This window comes from Maniola jurtina, chromosome 4, assembly GCF_905333055.1.
Source record: "Maniola jurtina chromosome 4, ilManJurt1.1, whole genome shotgun sequence".
NCBI classification, from domain to species: domain Eukaryota; kingdom Metazoa; phylum Arthropoda; class Insecta; order Lepidoptera; family Nymphalidae; genus Maniola; species Maniola jurtina.
This window is the reverse complement of record NC_060032.1, coordinates 5,424,679-5,450,401: the sequence shown is the minus strand read 5'-3', so window position 1 is coordinate 5,450,401 and position 25,723 is coordinate 5,424,679. Positions and strand designations below refer to the sequence as shown.

Sequence of the window (25,723 nt, the reverse complement as noted above, 5' to 3'; positions counted from 1 at the left end):
TACGAGTGTTTACAGTGTAAGAAATTGCAGGACTTCAAACGTAAGTTTGAAATGCGAAAGATTGAGGCTTTGTAAAATAAGGTTTAATACAAAACCACAGTCAAGAAGAACTTCGTACTAAGGAGGATTGGATTATATTTGTTTAATGCTTGTTAGTTAAATTGCTTGGGTGAAAGACAGAAAAGCGTCGATGGAAAAGATTGAGTATTAGTATATTTTCTGGCAACTAAGTAAGTCTCAGAGCTTTTGCACACGACGACTTTTTCACGAACTGTTAATACACGGAAAGCGATACAGTCAAAGGCTCCAAACATACTATCTACTACTATGACTATCATAATATCACAATTCTTGTAGTTAGCTGAGTTTCTTTTAAATTAATAGACTAGCACTTGAATGCAATCAGACTACTGGCAAGTGATGATACAAACCTAAGCGTGCTGGCTTAGAAGAAGCCTATTCACTATTAATATGAAGGTATGAATGTTAAAAGTGGAAAACTGATGCCGGAAGGGCGTTGTTTATCCTAACAGTTCGCTTCGTACGTGTCCATGGAATTTCGATTACGTACGAGTGCAGACCATGACGATGCCTTGCAGTGCAATAGTAAAAAGGTGAAGGAGAAACTAGGACACAGTTTACAAATTCCTTGTTTATAAAAGTTTATAAAATTCTAGCTCAGTGTCCGCCAATCAGAAGTGATTGCCACTATCACATCAGATTAGGAACTATCAAACTACGATGTTAGGTTAGTTGTAAGCAGCACTTCGAGCGTAAATACCTTGAATGGATTTAACTCGCGAAAATGACGTCGTGTGTGATAGAGTTTAGTTACAGGGGCCTTTTCCCAGATAGTACTTGCCTCTAGATTTTTCTGTTGTAGCGTCTTCCAAATTGCTGTCCCAATCGAATTCAGTGACACCGCTCCTTGGCGCTACCTCGCCGAGATGTCGCCACCGGAACTCGAAGTCACTGTCGCGTTTCTTCAGCGCTTCGAATCTGTTTGGATTAGCAAATACCTGCCTCAATTCTCCTACACTGATGTCAGTTACGTACAATTGATTTCAGGTAAAAGAGCTCTGAACGTCAGTGGATATATCTACGCATTGAACAGAAACAATCGCGCAGCAATAGATATCAACGCTGTTGCACCTTACTTTGTATCACCAATAATAGATCACAAGTGTAAATTAAAAATTTATAACACCCCCGACGATCCAAAGTATTTGAGTTTTCCAAAACATCATTTTCAAATAAATAATTATGTATTTAGGCAACGTCCATCTTGACAGCTTGACATTTGTCTATTGACATAATATTAAGAACCTAACGGTTATCTAACCTTCTTTTCAACAAGAAAACTAGAAAAGAGCTGATAACTCTTAAACGGCTGAACCAATTTTTTTAGATTATAGCTAAGAACACTCTCGATCAAGCCACCTTTCAAACAAAAAAAACTAAATTAAAATCGGTTCATTCGTTTAGGCGCTACGATGCCACAGACAGATACACAGATACACAGACATACAGATACACAGATACACACGTCAAACTTATAACACCCCTCTTTTTGGGTCGGGGGTTAAAAAGATAAATAATCAACCACTGCGTAGGTTCAACGTCAAAGCTCTTTTTCGTGACGTCAACTGTACTTCATCACGCGTACCTTTCGTAAAATAAATACACCTCGTGGTCAGATTGGACTAATATTTTGCGTACGCTGAAGGTGTTGCAGTATAGAGCTTAAAAGCTCACTAAGTATTAAGTACCTATCCGTATTCGTACGTGCGACCAACATGAGCGTAGGGATTCAGACATTGATTTATAAAGTCTAAATAAAATGATAGGTCTGCGGTATTACTTTCACTACTTTTAAAATTACTATTTACTGTCTTGTTAATTGTTAACTAATACCATTTTATTTTAAAATCATATTGTTCACATTTATCGGAATTAATTACTTAATTTTATCTTTATTACGAAAAAAAACAACTTTTCGAGTTCAATTGTTTAATTAAACATATTTTAGTTAGTTAATTTGTATCACAGTGGATGTATATCTAGTAGCTGTACACTATTCCTATGTTTATAATTTTGTGCATGGCTTTTGTCCTACGAATCTTCTATCTTTTATGGTCCTTTGCGGAAGGCCAGGAGCGGGTAGGCCTGGCAGCGCCGGCAGGCAGCTGGGCAGCGAGTCTACACCCAGAGATACAACTATGTAATAATTGATATTAAGAAAATCGACGTATATTTAGCCAAACGTTTTTCATGCCAGACCATGCCAAAATTATTAGTAAAGCAATAAGTTTATTGTTTTGGTAGTATGAAATAGCTATAAACGATAATATAATACATCTAATATTATATATAGATTGTAGGTATGCGAATGTGAACAGCAATTAATGATTTAGTTCTATAAATTAATGATAACCCTGTATCTTAAACACTGTGCTATCGGTTCTGATTTAGTTGTACGCATAATCTAAATAGAGAGGTTTCAGCATCGTTCGGACTTCTTTGAAGAAGTTTTCTAAACGATTTGTCTCGCTTGTATAGTAAATCAATGTTAGATACTAGGCTTTTGAACATAGGGTTCTTGGTAAAATCAAAGAGCTCAATGTTGAGGGAAGTGAGCCATCTGATATGAATGATTCGGGTAGGCAACAGATCAGCCAGGGTGGCGCCAGAGATCGTCGCGTTCTGTTTTATGAATCTCACCGCGAACCAGAGGCTACCATGACAGTGGCGATTTAATTGCCACTGATGTGTGATACAAACCTTTTGAACATGAGGTTCTTGGCAAACTCATAGAGCTCAAGGTCGAGGGAGTTGAGCTGTCTGATATGGGCGATCTGTGTGGGCGACAGGGCAGCCAGGGTGGCGCCAGACACCGTCGCGTTGTGTTGTGTGAACGGCACCGCGAACCGCAGGTTGAATGTCTCCTCGAACACATACTGCGATATCTGCAAAAATGGCAACCATTTCAACAATTTCATCAAATATTTCAGACCCTAATACTTATTTAGATTTTAGACCCTAATGAATACTCATTGCTATATATTTTTTTGTTGAAATATGCATCGATGGGAGCTTAGAAAGCTTAGAGTTACTTAGCGAGAGTTTCTCTACGTGATCAAATTAGAAATGCGAAGATCCGTAGAGTAACCAGAGTAACCGACATAACTCAAGACTCAACTCTCAACGAGTTGCATAACTAAAGCGGCAATAATTCATTTTACGCCCATTTTGGTTTTAATCGGTGGTTTAATCAGCCTTTTTTCATAACAATAGGATAAAATTTTATCAAATAATAATAATCGTTCTTGTATATTGTTTGTATCCTTGTAAATGGTTATGCTAATTCCGTAACATAAGTATCAATATTATTGTTTCCAAAGATAGCGAATACAATTTTATTCCAACCTCACTGTGGTTAACGGTCTCGGTGACTCAATATGCACATTAAATCCAATATCTAAAGCAACCTAGCAAGCAGCTAACCGCAGGAATATGACGCTTTGGTTTAACACCACAGAACAATAAAGCTTATCGTTTTTATCGCTTTAGTTTCATTATTACTATTTTAAACCATATTATGTAGGTATGATATTTTTATTAGGTCCTTACTCCGACATTATTTGTGTCATGAATTTGATAAAGCTTATGAAAGGAAAAACCGCTTTTAATTATTGTGATATAACCACAATTTCAGTTTCTGGATTTTTCCTTTTCTTGTGCTATAAGACATTGATATCTGACTAACTTTTATGAATTTGAATGATGTTTAATTGAGAGTAGATTTTCTTCGGCGGGGAGGGGCAACGCACGCACAACAGACGGAAACGTTTAAGTGCGGAAACCAGCCCAGAGAGAAGAAGAAGAAGAGAGTAGATTTCAAATTGTGGCGTTATTCGTGGGATACGACGATTTGTCGTATAAAAGAAAGAAAAAATCATTGGTGTGAGCTATTTCAAACCTTGGTGATACCAGATGGTAAAGTTTTTTGTACATTTCCGTCTTTCGTTCGGCATCTTAAACCCGAAACGAAACGTAATGGTATGTAATACCAAATATGTAGTTCGTACCATAGGTTTTTTGGCTGTCTCTACTACTTGACAAACGTTCAAACGGTCCTTCGGGTTCTCAAAAGTTATTTACCAGTTCTTTCTCGCGATCAGTTGTTTGCTGGGTTGTTACATTGGGGTTTCAAGCAAATTCTTTAAGTCCTCATAATACTATCACCCGAGGGTATCACGATCCTTAATTTTTTTGTACATTTTGTTATTGGCACATCGGTCCTCACCTCAACTTGCCGGGATGTTACGGACATTATCTAAATACCTTGTACATTATATGCATATGTATAAGTGTAAGCAGCTTCTTGTGTTACAAGCCAAAATCATCTTTAGCTCATTGAGCCAACAAAATGAGTATTCATGTTCAAGGTAATAAATATTCCGCAAAACAGTATGGCTCGTGGCGGCGCGGGCGATGGCAAATCGCCGACAAATGGAGATAGGCGAACAATGAGCTAAGTGCAAATAATGACAGTACTTATCTCCGGCGGGGTCGATGCACGATCGCTTCAATGGGACTCTCTATTGCATACGATGTAGGAGCTCTGTATGCAATTACGATCAAAGGATATACCTATTAAACGAAATTAGCGATAATATCAATGAACTGGCTCATGCTCGCGATCTCGTCTGCGAGGACTACACAAATTGCAAACCCCTATTTTACCTCCTTAGGGGCTGAATTTCCAAAAATCCTTTCTGAACGGATGTCTATCTATAATAGCTATCTAAACGCCAAACAGCCTGATTCGTTCATTAGTTTGAGCTGTGCGTTGGTTATTAGATCAGTCAGTCAGTCAGTTTTTCCTTTCATATGTTTAGATTAACGAAGCACCACTACGATTTAACAATATTAGGTTTATTTTTAGGGTTCCATACCCGAAGAGTGCCAACGGGACCTTTTTACTAAGCCGCCGCTGTCCATCCATCCTCAGAACAAATAAAACCTAGGCGTCTCCAAAATCAATGGGTCCATCTGCTGCTATTATAATGAATTATAAAAACCAAGATGGAAAATTTCAAAAAAGCTATTTAAAATTATAAAAAAAAATACAAATTCGTCGTGTGCGAGTCCGTCTCGGACTTTTAAGTTACATTTGCAATGTCAGATTTGCAAAAAAATGTTTACTGAAATATAAGCTGCAATTTATATTCCTTTACCCACTGAAAGCTCGAGCTTAATAAATAACCCGTGATATAATACAGCTCGCGCCGGCAATGGCAAATTGCGACAAATGAAAATAGTATAGTGAGTTAAGTGCAAATAATGACCGCACTTATCTCGCTCGGGGTTGACGTACGGAAGCTGAATGGAACTCTTTACGTTATTTTGTTAAATCTAAAATCTAACAGTTACTATTAAGCTTCGGGCTCCACTATTGGGATTTGGCAAATGATTCGTGCTATCGCGAATTGTATGACCGGGCGCAATAGTATCGTTCCGCACATTTGCTCTAACCCGAATTGGCGGCGCGAATATAGGCACTAGACTGTTCTAGTGTCTATATTCGCGCCAGTCGTTGCTCGTCAATTTTTAAATTGACTAGCAACTGCCCACGGCTTTGTTCCCTTGGGATGTTGAAAACCCTTATTTTTCTTGCCTACATTATGGAAAGAACCTCTGTATAAAATTTTTAGGCCCAAGGGTTTGATCGGGCCTTGAAAAGTCAGTGAATCAGGAGTCAGGCTATTTTTATATATTATTAGTGTAATATTCCTATTTGCCCTTGCTGGGAATTAAAGCCTCCCCTTAAAAGATCATGACGCTCACCACTGTTTAGGAATATCGTCAAACTGGGAACTACTTGTACTAGTACAATATGAATAGCAGTACCTACCTACTAATGCCTGTACTTAATAAATATCCCATGTAGGTACGGTGTAACAGCGCAGCGCGTGCCGGCAGTGGCAAATCGCGACAAATGGCGATAAGCACAATGAGTTAAGTGCAAATAATGGGCGCACTTATCTGCCGCGGGGTCGTCGAACGGCGACGAATGGATCTCTATTCATCTAAATCCATAATAACATTATAAGTGCGAAAGTGTGTCTGTCTGCTTGTCTGTCTACTAGCTTTTCACGATCCAACAGTTAATCGATTTAGATAAAATTTGGTACAGAGGTAGCATGCATCCCGGAAACTGACATAGACAACTTTTTATCCCGGAAAACCAGAGTTGACAGCTTGATACCGCAAGTGTCCTCAACATTTTTTTTAAAGTAGGTAAAAGATAAAAAGTTAACGAATTAAGACGTTATAAACAATAACTAAAATTGTTCGAGAATGATCTAACAAAGTGAGCGAACTAATATTATTAGCCGTAACTTAGGACCAAAACGAGCAAAAAGAGCGAAAAGCTCACTGAAGAAAAGCACAAAAGCTGCTCGCAACAAATAAACTCCATGCGCTCTGTCGTAGCAGACAGGCACTTAGACTTCTTATCCAGTGGCCTTAGTATGAGATTTTACATCTCACCAACGTCGATAGAGTTCGACAATCGGAACTGAATAGGGTCAAAGCAAGAAGGACCTAAAACAACTTCTTTTAAGGGCAAAAATTCAATACCACCGATAGTTCAATAGCTCAACAAGGTGTAGACTGAAATCCGAAAGTTCGGCGGTTCAAAATCCACCCGTCGCACTATTATCGTACCTACTCCTAGCATAAGTTTTAAGCTTAGTTGGAGACAATAGGGGAATATTACTTATGATAAACATGGCTTCTTTAAAAAAAAAAACAATGCTGATAAGGTCCATTTTTCTTTAAAACTGAAGTATTTTGACGCTCGTATATAACTATCAACGTAAAATCTTATACTAAGCCTACAGATGGCTGTCGGACTTTCGGCTTGGTATTAACTGGTCACAACTTCTACTCTTTTCTTTCATAATAACATTTCTTGAGCTCGAAAGTGCTACGTTAAACTTATTTTACGCGAGTCACAATAAAAGTTTTGTGGACCAGTTAAACATGAAATAAGTTTATTATCAAGTCGAAGTGCAAAGAAAGTTGTTGCCTGTAGGTTATAAGAAAATCCGCAATATAAAAGATTTTACTGGAAAATGAAAATAAGCTTTTTTAATATTGTGGATAACTTTTTAAAGTGACTTAAGATGCTCAAAGACTTGCTCAAATTTCAGTACTTGAGTCAAATGAAAAATGGAACGTCAATAGGAATCACAAGTAGGTACGGGCGGCCTCAGAATTGAAGTAGCAATTCTGCAAAACTATTGCATCAAAAACCTGTCACGCTTATGAACTTTTTCTATAAACACGCCACACACACCTAACGTATATGCATAACCGTCCCACGCGATTATGATCATTAAGGTGCTACACGACTTACGGCCTTTGACTGTATCTATTTAATTTCATCGCAAACGCAAAGTAACTGCTAAGTACATCTAATAACTTACCTTTTGAAATTCCGTGAGCCCGAAGTACGCCATGGCAGCCAAGTTGCGCTTGGCAGATGCTAGCAGTACTCGCTCCGTATCAGAAGTCCTATGACGTAGAGTTCCGTTGTAACAGCCAACCAGTGCCAAGTCTGCTAACATGCGAGTCTGTCTGTTGTTCGCTAAGTTCCATGGACAGGACGCGAATTCTTCTAGAGTTACCCCTCGCCAAGATTCTCCAGTGTAACACGCTGGTACCTCCGCCGCTGTGTGGACAAAATCAAACTCAATATTTTCAAAACACGAAACTTTTCTAAGATATACGAGTATACCTATATGTTGAATGATGACACGATCACAGTCTGGGCAAAGGTCCAACCAAAAGGCACCAAGTATCTTTGCCTTGCTCAAAACAAAATTTGCCTTTCTGCAATCGTGAGCTTGCCGACTACCAACCAATCAAAGAAAATATTGGTTGATATTAACCCTGAGTGTGATCATAAGATAGAATATATTACAGCCAAGGTACCTAAAGGTTAAGGCCAAGGACAAACTAGCTTAAAATTACGAGAGGGATAACGAGTGCAGAACATCTCGTCGGCGTTTTATCAGCACAGATATGACGCTTATACTTCCGAGCGCTTTAAATTTGTCTCTGGATTAAAGGTATCTACCAAAAAGTTGATTAAAATTTCGAAATGCCGCTAGTATTAAAAAAAAATGTTTGAAGCAGGAAACTCAATGTTTGCTCTCTTTTTAAAGCTTGAAAAGCTCAAATCGCATTATAATTTGGAACGCGGCGAATCTGAAGAGCGGAAGTCTATATTGAGTTTTCTGCAAAGTTACGCCTTTAATTACCTACTTTGTTCTTCATGTGAACCGACATAATTGGTACGAAGTTCGTTAAAATATCATGCGTTGCACGGAATCACGTTTCCATTATGCGGTTATGCGAAGCGAAAAGATCTATTTTTGCGTAATTTATTATAACGAACCCCGCTCGCTGTATTAATTGACAGTTAATAGACTACTTGTGTTATTACTTTCTCTAAACAAGAACTGGAAAAAGCAGTTAAAAAACCTGTTTCTTTAAAATAATAGATGACCGATGATAGTACTAGTCATCCACCATTGCAGAAGCTTTTCTTTAGGCATCTTTTAAGATGCCTAAGCTTTTTTTGTACTATATTATATGAGTAGAGATTATGAGTTATCGTAGAGTCTAGAGATGCCTCAATTTGTTGAGGAATTGGGACTTAGAGTTTCATTATGTAGTCGTTGCTTGGTACCTATAACATTAATTCATCAACAATAACTCCTAATATCCATAACTTACCGTGCAGCATAAGGATAAAGGAGTTGGATCCAAAAAAATATGGGACCATTTCCTCTATTCATCAAAAAAAAAAAAATTACAAATCGGTCCAAAAACCTCGGATAAATTGGTGTACATGCATAGTAAAAAACATCGAATAGAGAACCTCCTCCTTTATGAAAGTCGGTTAAAAAATAGTCATTGCGTACTTAATATGAGTGGAGGGGGTTTATAGAGTTTTTTTTCAAAGTGGGGAACGTCTGCAAGCAAATTAAACACCTGAATTATTCATAATGCTTTGAAACTACCCCTATTTGTGTTGCTCAATCACTTAAACATAACAGGGCGGTTTGTGATAAGCCGTAGTACGGTAATATAGCGTGCAGTAAATGTTCAATTCAGACACAGAGCATTTCCTCATTTTCTAGAATTATAAACGCTGTCTAGGAAGGTTTAAGCTCTATGTATACAAATAATATAACATTGACACCACTGATAAAATTAAGTGTTAAGACCTATTGCACACGATAGACGGCGACCATTAGAATTTGTAAATTATACCTAGATGGAAGTCGCCGTGTGTATACGCACGCAGTGGCCGCAACTTCGTCTTAGCATAGCATAATTTTATTGTACATAATAAAAACACTGTTATAGAGACACAAACATACTCAGTGTCATTAGAAAAAGAATAAAAGAATTACTCAATTACTAAGATTATATAAATGGACGCCAAACACGTGCAAAAACATACTTGTAACCTAATCTTAGGGCAAGCCTGCACTGCGAAATGTTATCTCGCGATTTTTCCGTTCTGTGATATAATGTCACAGAACGGAAAAATCGAACTAATCCATTATCCATATTATTATGTCACAGAATTGTGCTTAAAATTTCGCGCGGGGAAATTTCATAGTGCGGACTTACCCTAGCCCAGACCTAGGTGATTCGTGTTGGGTCAATCAAATCGTAGAATTTTCTATGGCTCTAAAATATTATTGCTGAGTCGACTCTACGCCAAATTGCCTTGAACCTTTAGCAGGACACCTAACTCTGGACTGGACACGGGTGAAGTGTTCTACACTGTACTAACTCAAAATATAATTTTCCAACCTAATTAGGTACAGTAGCAGTAGCAGGGTAAAAGGTATCAGTATCAATTTATTCTTCAATACAATACACAATATATTACGTGCCACTTACCGAAAAAAAGACGAAAAAAGAAAAACACTTTATTGTGCTTACCTGTAGCCGTGCGCCCTTGACACCAGTGCCTCGAACCTTTCCACGTGGCCCCGCGCTTCACGTGCCGGTACTCTGACAAATATCTGAAACAATAATAAACCGAAAAAACTCAAAAATCACAGTTGTTGGGAAATTGAGTTCAAAGTTCTGCAAATTAGACTCCTACTACATTTTAAAATAAAAAAATAGACAGACTCAATACGTAATCAATGGTAATGCTATACCCAAATATTGCCAATAAATTAATATTTTGCGTGATAATTTTAAATCTTTCTCATTTATATATTTAAAAACACGATTTAAAAAAATGTTTGCCACTGAAATTAAGGTAAAGCAAGTAAGCATTTCATGCGTAAGGACTAGTCGACAAACTGAACACTGTTTAACCACAATTTACACTGTTTAAGCACTAGATATACCCGCGACTTCTCCGCGTGGATTAAGGTTTTTAAAAATCCGTGGGAACTCTTTGATTTCACGTGATAAAAGTAACCAATGTCTGTCCCCGGAATGTAAGTTAACTCTGTACCCATCAAATTCAGTTAAACTGTTGGGCCGTGAAAAGCTAGCAGACTGACAGACAGACAGACACGTTCGTATTTATAATATTAGTATGGATTTACCTGGCAACAGGTTCTCTGAGCAGTGTGATGTAGAAGTATCGCCGGTGCACCGCCGAGCCCTCGTGCCGATCCAGTTCGCCGCCCACGCAAGCCGTCAGCTCCGTGAAATCCGCGTGAAGGCCGCACCTACGGACAAAAGCATTCATTTTAGTAAATCAGCCCTATTATCTTTCTTGGATGCGATTTATAAGATATACCTATAAAAGATAAGCAACCGACACTTCCTCTAATAAATAACAAGGGGCGGTTTCGATATCAATGGGTAAATAGGTACAATCAACACCAAAAATATTTTGCGATGAATACGGTTATAGAACTACTGATATCACCTATATTTAAAATGCTAAACAATTTTAGCCCTCGGACGATTCAGGTTTTAAGAGCGGAAGATTTACAGCCAATTGCGCGACGTTACTCAGTATATGGATAGATCTCTTGTATCAGGCACGCCTTCGATGAATAAAATATGTACTCAGAAAGCAGGAAAAGGAAACAAAAGTATTTTCCAGTATAACAAACTAAGTTTTCTAAGATGAGGAGTGCTGTCATTGTGAATTAACTTATACTTATGCAACATTTAAAACGAGAAATTTCAAGGCTATAACATTCCTAAGAAGAACGAACATCGTCGTACAAAAACTATTCAGCAAAAAAGGAACGTTTGAATATTCGACGTAGAGGCGACTAGTGGAGCGTGAAGCAGATAGTTTGGCACCAGGATGCATACAACGCATACTTGTAGCACAGCATAAATACATGTATACAGTATGTCTGCGGCCCAGGTGGGAGCGGGTGCGTCTTGCGGGACGGATAGGAGGCCGATGCCATACTCTCCGACCCGCACTCGATTAGGACGTGTCCGCGCGTCTTCCTTCCAATTCCTTGTAAATATTAAGAGTTTGTTCTACACGCAAGAGGCACCCGGCCCCTCCTGGGTCGCAGACTGAGACGACGCCTTTCATATTTGCGGACGAGTTGGGTTTACGTCAGCATAGCAAATAGGCACATACCCGAACGGACCCACTTCGAAGAAAGAAATAATGAAGAGTTTATTCGTACTGCGCTTCAAATAAACTTAGGTAGTTTGTATGGAGAACACTGGGGAGCTTGTGAAATTCCAGCGAAAAGAACAAGAAAGCGGGTAGTTCGATACCTACTGCCCGTGACAACTCCACGTCACATACCGCAGTCCCGTCGTGATCACGACTGCATGTTACTGGGTCGAAATATAGATAATTTAAAATCATCATACTAATCGTATTTTCTATTTTCACTCTGCTGATTTTTCCATCCAGTATAATCTTCCCTCGTCTCGATCCTGCCACTCTACTGCATTGCTCTATCTAGACTCTAGACCTCGCCGTCGACCGACTGTATCTCTTTAGGCTGTGTTTGTAGTAGTCGTGTAGTCAATAAAACCACATTGACTGAATGTGTGTTAGTTAGCTTTGGATTATAATTTTAGCTGATCTCTTAACACCGCACGCGTTTTATTTCCTTTGTTTTCGTTATAGAGCTTGGAATAATAGTTTTGGTAATGCTCCTTTGTAAGGAATAGTCGATAGAAATTTTTTTTTAGGATTGCGTACCTCAAAAAGGAAAAAAGGAACCCTTATACTTTGTTGTCTGTCTGTCTGTCCGTCTGTCGTGCCCATCAAGAAAACTTATAGGGTACCGCCCGTAGACCCAGACTCATGTTTGGCAGGTAGCTTGGTCTTATAGCACAAGTAAAGGGAAACATCCGAAAACCGTGAATTTGTGGTTACATCACTAATAAAAACTGCACCCTCCAGGTCCTTAACTATATCTAAATGTGATTGAAGAACAAACCAACCAACTAATAAACCGAAATCCCAACAAACTTTTGCATTTATAATATGGGTAGCTATGGGTAGTGATGCACACATTCGCCAACGTGGATAAGGTTAATTAAATATAAATAAATCCATATGTTTTGATAGATTTGGTCCAACTAAATGAAATTGGTAGCTCATGCAACATTGATTAACAGAGTCGATAAGAATGTAGAGGTCGTATCCGTTGATTACAGAACCAAAAGTTCTAGGTCATACTTTTAGGTAAATAAACAATCTAGTAGTAGGTACATTATTCCTCGATTTAAAAGCGACTACAATACTTCAATACGATATTCTATTCAGTAGTAAAGTTTAGTGGACCGTGAAAAGATATTTTGGCACCAGAACACGTTCATGTTCTTAGCTCGCCGTGTTACAAAAGGACTACATACTCGACATAATGTTAGTATAGACTACGTATAAATCATAACTCTAGCCGTTTTCATAAACCACTTCATTTTCAGAAAAGAAATTAAGTATAGTGGGCAACAATTCAGAGGGCAAAGAATTTTTAATTTCAATGGCCTATACGAATAGTGAGTTAAATAGCATTTTTTTATATTTTGCCCTTTAAATGGATTTGATAACTAACCTATCGACGGCTCACTTCTGAGCACAGGTCTCCTATCAGATTAAGAAGGATTTAGCCATTATCTACCACGCGGGGTCAAATGCGTATTGGCAACATCACACACCTTTGAGCAACTCCCAAGCATGCGAATTTCCTCACGATGTTTTCCTTTACAACGATAAAGTAAGTGATGTTTTTACTTAAAACGCACATAACTCCGAAAAATTAGATGTGCGTGCGCGGGATCGAACCCCCAATCTCCCGAATAGGAGGCAGATAGATAGGTTTTATAGCACAAGTAAAGGAAAAAATCGGAAAACCATGAATTTGTGGTTACATCACAAAAAAAAAAGTATGTTCATGAACAAATAATTAACTATTATTTTCTATTTTCAAAGTAAGATAACTTATACCAAGTGGGGTATCATTATGAAAGGGCTCTTTACCTGTACATTCTGAAACAGATTTAAAAACAGACAGAGATGTTTTGATTTATCGTGTAAAATGTCGGAAAAATACCCGAGTATGGAACCCTCGGTGCGCGAGTCTGACTCGCACTTGGCCGGCTTTTATCATTTGTACCTATAAGTATAATTAGTATAATAGGACGTTATCAATCAAATCGAAAGATGCTGAGCAAAGCTCGGTCGCACCCAGTCATAAGTACTAAAAGTCTAACAACGTACCAAGTTCATTGTTTGATACTTTTTTCCTGTTTGTAGTAGATAGGTACTAGGCAGTAGGCACACATAAATCCGGGTGATCTCGAAACCCACGTCGGGCGTCCAATACATAATTCGATACAGTGGCAAAGTGTAGTGAAGCGTGAAACGGCTTGTTTGACTTGAATGACACGTGCTCTTTTATCCTCAGATTCGATAGAGGGGAATAGAGGCTATTAAGTTAGATGGGACAGATAAAGTAGTTATATTTTTCTTATGAAGTAAATGTAAGCGTTCGTTTGGATAGTTTGGTTCGTTAGGTACACTATAAAATAGGATAATCAAATATTTTGTGATCGTTCTGAGGAACCGAATTTCCATTATAAAGCCACAATTGGCATGTATCTGATTACTGTGATAAAGAATCGTGAGATTTTTAAAAATATAAGTTTCTGTTAAATTCCAATGGACTATGCGATGGTTCGTATAAATAGCATTGATTTTATGTCTAACAATGGCGGCTAATTTGGCGTGGATTAGCAACATTTCGCTTTACTGCGTCGGATAATCGCTATCACCCGCGGGCCGTGCCCTGTACCGTGGCTGTAAACACTAGAGGGTAAACTCTAAATTTATAGTCCTGTGTTTCCTAACGATTATTTTTGATACCTTAATTAACGTCATCGGTGTTAATCTACGAAAACACCTCTTATCCATCTTGTCTATTTATCTATCGGTGGTGTTTAGGAAAGCACACAGTGGCTTGGCATACATGCCATAGATGCAGAAAAGCATTGCTGACTTTAGTTGAAATAGCCCAATACTCAGTTTTCAGTATGCCTTGCCTGAAATTAGATATTCTTAACAAATACCTAGGTACCCTGACTTTTAAATCTGTGCACGCCCCTGAAACCACGCCATCCCATTTCAATGTCATGGCACTGCTATCATAGCTCAATACAAATGTAAGCTTCATTTTAAAGAAAGTGAGACAATAATAGCCTTTGGCTACAGGTTTGCTAGCGCTTAAGCTAGCTATATTGAGATGTCTATATTTCAAATCGCGAAAGTTTCGTATTTATCAATCCAGTGGGTTTGCTTTGATTTGCGTATTCACAAATCTAAATATACAATCTAAATTGAATCTAAATATAAAAAGTCCTGACTCACTCACTGATTCATCAACACCTTGGACCTAGGAAGCTGTGGCACAGAGGTTCTCTCTTTATTGTAGACAAGAAATAAGGCCAGATTTTTCGAAATTCCTATGGCATGGCATGGAGAATGAAGAGGATTTGTATTTTCGCCGAGGGAAACCGCGGGCGGTCGCTAGTAAACAAATAAATATACTACTTCAATTTTAGAATCATGCCACGTGATTATGATGCTACGAGATTATTTCACGGATGGAATCTGGTCCTAAGACACTTTGGGTTTCAGGACCTATACAAGGCGAAGGTTTTTCAGAGTTCAGAAGAAACTCTACAACTTCTTTAAGGTTATTTAAATTACGCATGCTATGAATGAAATAAAACGTGCTATTATGCATATTTTACAATTTTTATTTCTACACCGTAGAGACGTTTATTTTAAATTATATTTGTATTTAAACAAACCTTTGTATTTAAATGTTCTACATACTGTCTGGTAAACCCAAGATTCTGATCATTTTAGCATGAATCAGATAAGATATCAAAATGTAAATTTTACATCTACGATATTGGTCTTTTTGTATCGAATTTCAATGTCATTGTTTTTATTAGAAAATGCAAATACCGACGGACAGACGTTGACAAATTGCCGACAAATGAGATCAAAGATAGTGATGAGAATAGTACAGGAGCTTGCGCCTTTCTACATTAAGGTAAGTTGCATAGGTATTATTATCCCAGTTTTGGACAGGTTATAAGTACAAGTATTTGTAGATGAAATTAGTAAAAATAACATCATTGTTTTTCAGTTCAGTTCTTGATTTATGGCTTTTTATTTTTGAGATCTATGTATGGAGACGGTTTGAAACATGATATTCTACGTCAAAGAAAAAAGGGTCAAGGATGAAAAGTAGGTACCATGTTTTACGATTCATAATAATTATATTAAGTACTAGCTGACACCCGCGACTTCGTTCGCGTGGATGTAGGTTTTTTAAAATTCCCGTGGGAACTCTTTGATTTTCCGGGATAAAAAGTAGCCTATGTGCTAATCCAGGGTATAATCTATCTCCATTCTAAATTTCAGCCCAATCCATTCAGTAGTTTTTGCGTGAAGGAGTAACAAACATACACACACACACACACACACACACATACAAACTTTCTCCTTTATAATATCAAGTGTGATAACATAATCAGGCAGAGTGCTTTTTTTACTAATCAAATTACCCATTTACAACTTTAAAAAGTTCCAGATATGAAAAAAAAATTACAAAGATAAATTCTTGATCTTGGTATTTTACGTGGTACCGATTGATACTTTTCTTCATAATACGTATTTTTATATTTTATATAACAGCTAATTTATAAAATAGTTTATTAAAAACGTATCATAGAAATATTTATAACTGTATACCTATTAAAGTTCAAATGTTAAGCCTGACGACGATCACGAGCTCTTATTTATACAATAATGTTTTAAATAATATTGACATTATTTTATCATTCTAATGGAATGTCGACGAACTAGAGTTGTAAAACGCAATAATATGTTAAAAATAGCCGTTTTAAGGCTTCGTATCCATTTAAGTAGCCGACGCAGCCTCGACTTAAGTCAATTTAATAAAGCTGCTTAAAATTGATGTGTCCGTTCGTTCATCTCCATCATATCTCCATCGTCTAAGAGCACGTCTTGGATTGAGTATGGATTACAAAAAAATTAATTACAAACATGTTCAAACCTCCAGCCAAAACTACACTAACTAGCGAATTATTAGCTGATAGTCTTACATCACTACTTCAATAAGTAGTAATAAAGGTAGAAAAAGAAGAAGATTTATTCAATATTATAATCTAATACACTATACTAAACTACTTATGTAACTATACCGATTGTACAATGTCTTTCATTGCATTAATATATGTCTCCTCGTAAAGGTTGTCAATCATTGAGGTGTTAGCAACTTTCAAGACTGCCGCTCGTGTTTCTTTACCATTTTTTTTTTCTATAGCATCCATTTCTTTAGGTATTCTTCTGCGTTCAGGCCCCTTCCTGCCTTCTACGCATGTGCTTGATTTGGTGCGTTTTTAACCGCCGATCCAAAAAGAGGGGTGTTACAAATTTGACGTGTGTATCTGTGTATCTGTGGCATCCTAGCTCCTGAACTAATGAACCGATTTTGATTTAGTTTTTAGTTTTTTTGTTTAAAAGGTGGCTTGATCGAGAGTGTTCTTAGCTATAATCCAAAAAAAAATGGTTCAGCCGTTTGAAAGTTATCAGCTCTTTTCTAGTTACTGTAACCTTCACTTGTCGGGGGTGGTGTAAATTTTTAATTTAAGTACACTTGTAATTTAAAAAACTTGAGCTAGTGCTATAGAAAGAAATCCATCCATCCATCTCAGCTGCTGCGCGCTGCCTTAACACGCGGCTGCCTACGGTGGATACGAAGCTTTAGCGCACTAGCTTCGAACGGAGCGTCTAATATACGGCCGTATTTTGCATGAGTTTCCCATAAATATGCAACAGTCATATTTCCTTATTGGAATAGTTCGAGAGGTTCGCCTTCAGACTGCCTGGCGGCGCTACGTGGGCGGGTTTATGGCCTTGGTTTCGTGAGATTTGAGATTATGAGATGCAGATTCAAATGTCATCACTATTTAAATTATATTCTCCTTGAAGTGTAAAGTTTGTTAACGTCCCTAATGTGAAATGACGTTATAGATTTTTATCTCACGTGAAACTTTTTACTACGCAACTTCATCTACGTGGATTTAACTCTTTGATTTTTCGGAAATAAAAAATGGCCATGTCCTTCCCTGGGATGTAAGGTGTCTTTATATTACCAAACATCAAAATCGGTTAAACGGATGACTGTGAAAAGCAAGTCGACTGACAGACAGACACTCTTGCATTTATAATAAAACATAATTTATTTATTTACCTTACGGAGCAACGGCTTGACGTCATTTTTTGCATGGATTAGTTTGAAGAGTGACATAGGCTATTTTGTATCACGGAAAGTCAACGAGTTCCCACGGGATTTTTAAAAATCTAAATCCACAGGGACGAAATCACGGGCATCAGCTAGTTTATAATAATTATAACGATAATAATAAATGATGGGACGTTGTTGACAGGTTCCAAAAGATAAGTAAATAGCCTGAAGAATATCCTCACAACGTACTTATTTGCAGAGAACGGGGTATGAAGCATACTGCCGTTTGTTTATGAGTAAACAAATGACAAGATTTCGTTGTTCACTCGCTTCTATTTGCTGCGAATAAATATCTGTTTCTACTTAATAATCCATATCCATATACCAGTGTTAAAATGCAAAAGATATTTGTTGGTTTCTTCTTCAATTACCTACGCCGCAATGGAGAAATGGATCGACATGATTTTTGCAAGTGGTTTCTCAAGGACTAACTTAAACACACATACCTATCTCTATTTCAATTTCTAAGTCGGACTCGCACGCGAAGGGTTTGGTACAAGATAATATAAGGGTTCCTGTTTCCTTTTGAGGTACGGAACCCTGAAAACAAATAGAAACAGCGTTTTGGGTATAGTACAATGAAAAACGATTTACATTGCATTACAATGGCCATCAACTTCGAAAGCAATTTTGATTGCTAGTGCTCCATTAGATATATTGGACTAGTCAATAGCGTAATGCAGTTCGAATGTTACATTTGCACTTCCACTACTTTGGTATTGTAGGTATTTGCATTGTAGGTATGTATGGTATATATTGTAGGTATTATCATGAAATACCAATTTGCGACCTAATGCTCATTATGTTTTCTTTATCATAACTCATACATACATACCTACCTCCCCCCCCCCCCCCCCAGAACGATATACCCCTCAAAGAAAAAACGTAGTTAAGTTGAATATGTATATATGTATTGTATGTATATATTTAGAATTTTGTATATAGATATTCAAAGAAGTTGAATACATGAAAACTAATTCTGCGTGGGACCGTTTTAACAAGCTCCTATATCATCCTAATATTATATCCGATCCAGGTATTTTTGCATCGAAACATTTTCGGACGCAATGTAATAATAAGCAAGATAGCGATGATGTATGGCTTCGGAAGGCCCGAGCGGAGTATTGCGAAGTAATTTTCTACCCCGCATGGCAAATATTTATCATCGAACAGGGAGCTTAGCACGGCCCGCTGGCACCACGCCATACGCGTTACTCGGTACAAATTACACATGCCTGTTAAATTAAAATAAGGCTTTAGTGAACGCGCGTATAGCCGACACGAGACAAAAATGTGACATAATAACATTAACGAGTATCCACACTGTTAAAAATTCTATCTCTATCCATAATTATATTTATAAATGCGAATTATTTTCACGGTCCATCCGTTTAATCGACTTTGACGAAAGCTATAATAGCTAGTTAGCTTACATCCGAGGGACGGACATAAACTACTTTTTTACGGAAAATCAAAGAGTTTCCCCGGGATTTAAAAAAATCTGACTCCGTACGGTCAAATTTTTCGAGCTAGTACTAAATAAGATTACTATTGGCTTCCTAGCCAATAGTAATTGTAAGCTAACTACCTGGTTAGCTAACTCAGTGTCTAACACTGAATGATAACCACCGAGGTTGGTTGGTTCTACATTGTTGCTTTACTGGGTGATATTAAAATATTTTTCGCACAAAACCTTTAATGGATTAAAAAAATGAACTCGGTGGCTATCATTCAGTGTTAGACACTGAGTAAAGTAAAGTAAAGTAAAATATTCTTTATTGTACACCAACAAGACATAGTAATATATAAATAACATTATAGAATTATGTACAAAAGGCGGCCTTATCACTAAAATAGCGATCTCTTCCAGGCAACCTTAGGGTTAGGAGATAATAAAAATTAAAGAAAGTGGAAGGGGTGTACTAATAAAATAACTGAGTTAGTGAATCACCCCAAAGGACAGCGGGATACACAAATCGAGCGGTATAAAGACTAGACTAGATAATATTTACATCTAGGTATATTGTTCAGTAATTAGAAGTGTGAAATAAAAAGAAAATATCCAAAATTCTTGCTGCAAAAGTCTGGTTGCACCCTAAATGTAAAACTGCACATGCCATTTTACACCAAGCCTCATATAACCGCAAAAAAGCACTACGCGTCAAACAAATTTGTAAAACATTGTTTTTAAAGCTTGGCATCCCGCCAAAGTTGGATGTTCAGAATATAAAATATTTTATTTTTATATCCATCATTTAGCGGGTACCAGCGAGCATTAACATAAGAATTATATGATAAACCGGTTAAGTGCGAATAGGACTCGCACACAAAGGGTTCCGTACCATCGTATAAGATCACTGAAGATGTAACACTATGTACTTTTGAATTTTTTATAATTTGCATGGCAGCCATTTTGAAATTTTTATTGTTTGTTGTTATAGCGGCAACACTCCGCATCAACTCTCTACGTATTCATGACATACAGGTGTTTAAGACGTCCGCGTCGGCCTCCTAGTCCGGGGTTCGATCCCGGGCATGCACCTCTAACTTTTTAAAGTTATGTGCAATTTTGCTTTTATAGTGAAGTAAACGTGAGGCGACGTGCATGCATGAGAGCTCTCAATAATGTTCTCAAAGAGTGTAATGTGATTACGCACTTGTCCAGCGTGGTAGACTATGACCAAGCCCTCCCCATTCTGAGAGGAGACTCAGTAGTAAAGCCAGTGATGGTTTGATGATGATGATGATAATGATTAAAACTAAGTTTGGGGTCGAGAGGCCTGAGACATAACATGTTCTCTCAAAAGATACGTACCCTATCTAGCAAAAGACTCCTACAATTTATCACACTATCACACTGATATTATAAAGGTGAAAGTTTGTAGGTATGTATGTTTGTGTGTGTGTGTATGTTTGTTATTCTTTCACACAAAAACTACAATACAGATTAGGAGATTCGGAATGGAGATAGATTATACCCTGGATTAAAACATAGGCTGCTTTTTATCCCGGAAAATCAAAGAGTTCCCACGGAATTTCAGAAAACTTGAATCCAAGCGGACGAAGCCGCGGGCATCCTAAACAGCCTCTAATAATGAAAATATCTTGATAAAATTGTTTCTGAATTTTCTACCTCGATTGTCACAAAACAAACAAGCGAGTAAGTAAATGATTCATTGGACTGGCAAAAAAAGCCATTTCTCCCGACGGTCCATTCAGTGGCAATTTCCATGCTCACACAAGCATAAATTTATTGGACAAAGACAAATAATAATAATTTTGTCAAATAAAAGGACAAAATCCTAAGAAAAATATTTGCTTTGATTGTAAAAATATTATATTTTTGAAGGTTGTTGGTACGTTGATCAGAAGAGTTAATGGTATTCGTCATAATCGTAATGAAATAGTAAAAATATAGGAAAAAACTATATAGGAATACAGAAACATAGGAAAGTTTATTTAATGCGTTTCCCAACGCTCTCTATTAACCCGTGTTACTTAGTTTAATTTTTTACAGGAATCTTGCAAACCGCAGACAAAAACGTGTCAACAAAAATTTATTGAGTTTGATTTTCAATGTATTTGGACTGAATGAAAGACTACAAGCTATACGCAACATTTTTTTTTAATTTATAGACTAGTACTTGGCTGCAATCAGACCGGCTGGCAAGTGATAATGCAGCCTAAGATGGAGCGCGCTTGTCTAAAAGATGCCTATTCATTCTAAACTTGAAGGTACCCGTGTTGAAATTGGAGAGGAAATCTAATGCTGGAAGCCCGTTCCATATCCTAGCGGATCGAATTAAAAACGAGGAGGCAAATCGCTTGGGTACGTGTCTGTGGAATTTTGACTACGTACGGGTGCAGACTTTTTCGATGCCTTGCGGTTTAAAGCCTCTCTGATATCGAGAGATTATTATTAGAAAGGTGAATATTCAAAATGAAAAGAACACGATACAAACGTTAAAACAGTTCATAACTTGTAAAATTTTCTTTGAACGTGTAAGAAAATGTGTCACACAATCGAGGTAGATCAATCTTCACAATAGACTACATCTGGTTTAGCTATATTGCCGACTGTTGGCAAATATTACCCCTCTATTCGGTGGTCGTAAGTGAAGTGATACCCGATAAGGCTTTCCGTGGCGGATATTCGGATGGTTTGGCAGAACGCCACCGCGGATATCCAACCCGCAATTTCTTCGCTTTTTCGCATTTTTACAAGTCTATAAGTCATGCATGGTTGAATGTTGGCCATATCGCTGAAATCTAGATAGACCTCGCTTGTTCATGCAGAAAAGAGTTTTATTGTGATGATAACTTGATATTTCCACAAAAAAAAAAAAATATTTCAACTTCAAAAACATCTCTCAAGAACTTCTCGTAAAAAGCCTCTATATAAAAATTTCAGAGTGTGAAAATCTAATAACGCTTAGATAATATTTGGCTATAAGTACGACTATCTGCTACACGTTGTGTCGATGAAAATCCATTTTGTAAATTAACTTATGTGTGTGCACTCGTTATCTACTATCGCTCGGTATTAACTTAAGTTTAAGTTTTTTTCTTAAACCCGCTCATATTCTAATACATATTCGCTCTAAAGCTGCACTCCAATAAATTAAACGTTACCAGATACTGGTCTGATATCTGGCATTGCGTGTAGATATATCGATATCGTTTGCTGAGGGCTCGGTTGGCATGACGCCACGGACAATCGCCCACCGATTTCGCCGTTCATTCACCGAGCCCACTTATATTTACCAAGCAGAAATGCTCCAAAAGTTTGTGTGCTTGATAGATCTTCGATTTCGGAAACTTGGAGACAGCACCTTTTCTTAAAATTAGAGTTCAAAACTGATCTCTTCAAACTTAACATTCACCAATCCAAACAGAAATTTTTCATCTGGTTCTTCCCTCATCTTTCTACTGTAGTACCGCGTGGCATCATCAAAGTCTGCATCCATAGATACCTACGTAGTCGAAAATCCGCGGATACGTACGTACCGATTTATTTTGTTGTTTCTAATTTGATTGAAGCGCTATGATATTATGGAATGCTATTTCAGCTTTTTTATTCCCTTCCACTATTAATATAGGTAACTTCGTTTAAAGTAAGAGTAAGGCACTTTTTAGACTGCATCGTCTTTGCCAGCAAGATTGATGGCTGTCAAGCGATATAGTCTGTATTAAATGATATATCTATGATTAAATAAAATAAATAGAAAGTACACATAGTTGTAGTTTAACATTTACATATTCTAATGATAATGCAGTTAATAGAATAGTATGTTTATCTTCGTATATTTGTAAAGTTTGTTTTTTATTCATTTTTAAAGTTGCATGATAACAAGTTGATTGATTTTTTTGAATGAGGTAATTAACGCGAATATCGGGAGTCATAAAAAGTACCAGAATAATCACACTAATATTATAAAGGCGAAAGTTTGTATGTGTGTGTGTGTGTGTGTGTGTGTGTGTGTGTGTGTGTGTGTGTGTGTGTGCGTGTGTATGTTTGTTACTCCTTCACGCAAAAACTACTGAACGGATTTGGCTGAAATTTGGAATGAAGATAGATAATATCCTGGATTAGCACATAGGCTACTTTTTATCCCGGAAAATCAAAGAGTTCCCACGGGATTTCGAAAAACCTAAATCCACGCGGGCGAAGTCGCGGGCATCGGCTAGTACTAAATAAACTAAGATATAATGACTAGTTTTTATCGAAATTGCGCGAACAGGACTGGATTTACAGCTAGCATAACATACGCAATCAAAAACCAGTATGGAGCTAATCTTAATCTATGTACGATATCAATTTTCTCAAGTTTCGCAAGAGCCTCAGTAAAAAAGGAACTGATAATAAGCTTGTTGACAGGTTAAATGGGTTTTCTATCTCATTAATCATGTACATTGACATTTAAATTTTTTGTCTGTATAACGATTTTATACCTTAAACATAGTTGAGTGAATGGCAAATGAGTAAAATTAATGTGTATCTACCTATTTATAATATAATATAATATAATATAATATAATTGATTTTATTACAATTGATTTTGACGTTTAGTATATAGATAGCTTGCAACCGGAGACGGAAAAGATGCCTATGGGCTACTTTATATCTCGAAAAAGCAGAGTTCCGGCAGGATTTAAAAACCTCTCAAATCTACGCAGGCATCATCTAATTTTCATATAAGAAAGAAAATAACATTTCCAAAGGCAAGACATCGGAACATGCCGTAAATGGCGTTCCGACTAGTTTCTTGATAAATATGCAAATTCTTCTTCAACAAGAATCTTTCCAACATCGCTTAAGTTCGCTGGAATTGTTGTCTAGAGTTGTATTTACAGTCTGGCCTTTGGTAACTAAATTACCTCATTATCTCCAAGCAGGTGACTTTTGATGTTATTCTAGCGAAAAAGCCTGAAGGTATAATAATTTATAGTCAAGAGCAATGCCTTAGGCCAGATTCGAACTGAAACTGCTGAGCACTGTTATACAAGTATCCACTCTATCCACCGTTCACAAAATCATAGTTAAGAACAGCAAAAACAGATTCTTAGTGATAGTATCAGTACTTGTCTCACAAACTTGTACTCATCATAATATTGTGTTATCTTCGAAGTCTTGCGAACATCATGTAAAAAGCTTTTCTATCTTCAGCCGCTTTTTTTTAATTTCCGCTAACTAAGCCCTGCCCACCCGCTTATTTCGTCTAACCATTTGCGTATTTGGTGACTTAGAGCTCTTTTGCTACCAATTATTTTTTTCAACACTAATCTTGAGAATGGGGATGGGGCTCCGCTGTAAATATCCAAAGAACTTGTATTCAGTGTCGTCTTAACGCATTATGCCATTGAAAATACCTAATGATCTGTGTAGAGCATCTTTGTGGCTTATATCAGTCTATCACAGTAAGGCACGAAATTGTGTATCAATCAGGCAAGCCATTCATCTGTGTCTACCGTCTTTGACACGCATTAACAATCGCGTGCTGATATTCTAAGAGCGATTGTTCGATTGTCGTTGTAGTCTGTCTGGAGCATTCAAGCTTCTGTCTCTACCGCCCGATGCCGTCACATACCTTCAGCCTATCTAGCTCCATCACTCAGAACCAAGACAATGATATCACTTTGCTAATCTGTAAAGGGACAGTACAAAAATATAGTCCCCTACTACGAATCGCATAGTCTTTATGAAGTATTCAAATTCTTTTTCATTTTCATTTGGATTCTTTTTAACCCCCGACCCAAAAAGAGGGGTGTTATAAGTTTGACGTGTGTATCTGTGTATCTGTGTATCTGTCTGTGGCATCGTAGCACTTAAACGAATGAACCGATTTTAATTTACTTTTTTTTGTTTGAAAGGTGGCTTGATCGAGAGTGTTCTTAGCTATAATCCAAAAAAATTGGTTCAGCCGTTTAAAAGTTATCAGCTATTTTCTAGTTTTCTTGTAGAAAAGAAGGTTAGATAACCCTTAGGTTCATAATATTCAAGTGTCAATTGACAAATGTCAAGCTGTCAAGATGGACGTTGCCTAAATACATAATTATTTATTTGAAAATGATGTTTTGGAAAACTCAAATACTTTGTCGGATCGTCGGGGGTGTTATAAATTTTTAATTTACACTTGTATTTATTGTAATAGTCTACCAACAGAATTACAGAATTATAACGCTTGGTTGAAATTAATAATTATTCCGTTAGTAACGAGCTAATATAAAAGTTGAACACGTAGAATCTAAGACCTCAGACATCGAAATAATATGAATAAAAGTTACCTATAAAATATATCCCTTTGATAATTCACAAAAGCTGATAACAA

The 25,723-nt window shown here is 37.2% G+C and overlaps 1 protein-coding gene across 2 annotated transcripts in view; it reads right to left on the bottom strand.

Annotated features, from left to right (window-relative positions):
- Positions 1 to 25,723, bottom strand: part of LOC123864791 (heparan-sulfate 6-O-sulfotransferase 2) — a 131,494-nt gene that overhangs the window by 3,905 nt on the left and 101,866 nt on the right. Inside the window, exons 4-8 of one of the 2 annotated variants that reach the window (XM_045905470.1) lie at positions 10,659 to 10,784; positions 10,036 to 10,118; positions 7,497 to 7,741; positions 2,782 to 2,966; positions 863 to 999 (exon numbers count right to left, since the gene is read on the bottom strand). In XM_045905470.1, the coding sequence (XP_045761426.1) occupies positions 863 to 999; positions 2,782 to 2,966; positions 7,497 to 7,741; positions 10,036 to 10,118; positions 10,659 to 10,784 (776 nt within the window). Of the gene's footprint in view, positions 1 to 862; positions 1,000 to 2,007; positions 2,200 to 2,781; positions 2,967 to 7,496; positions 7,742 to 10,035; positions 10,119 to 10,658; positions 10,785 to 25,723 lie in introns of those variants that run through there. The other variant, XM_045905471.1, reaches the window with a different exon arrangement.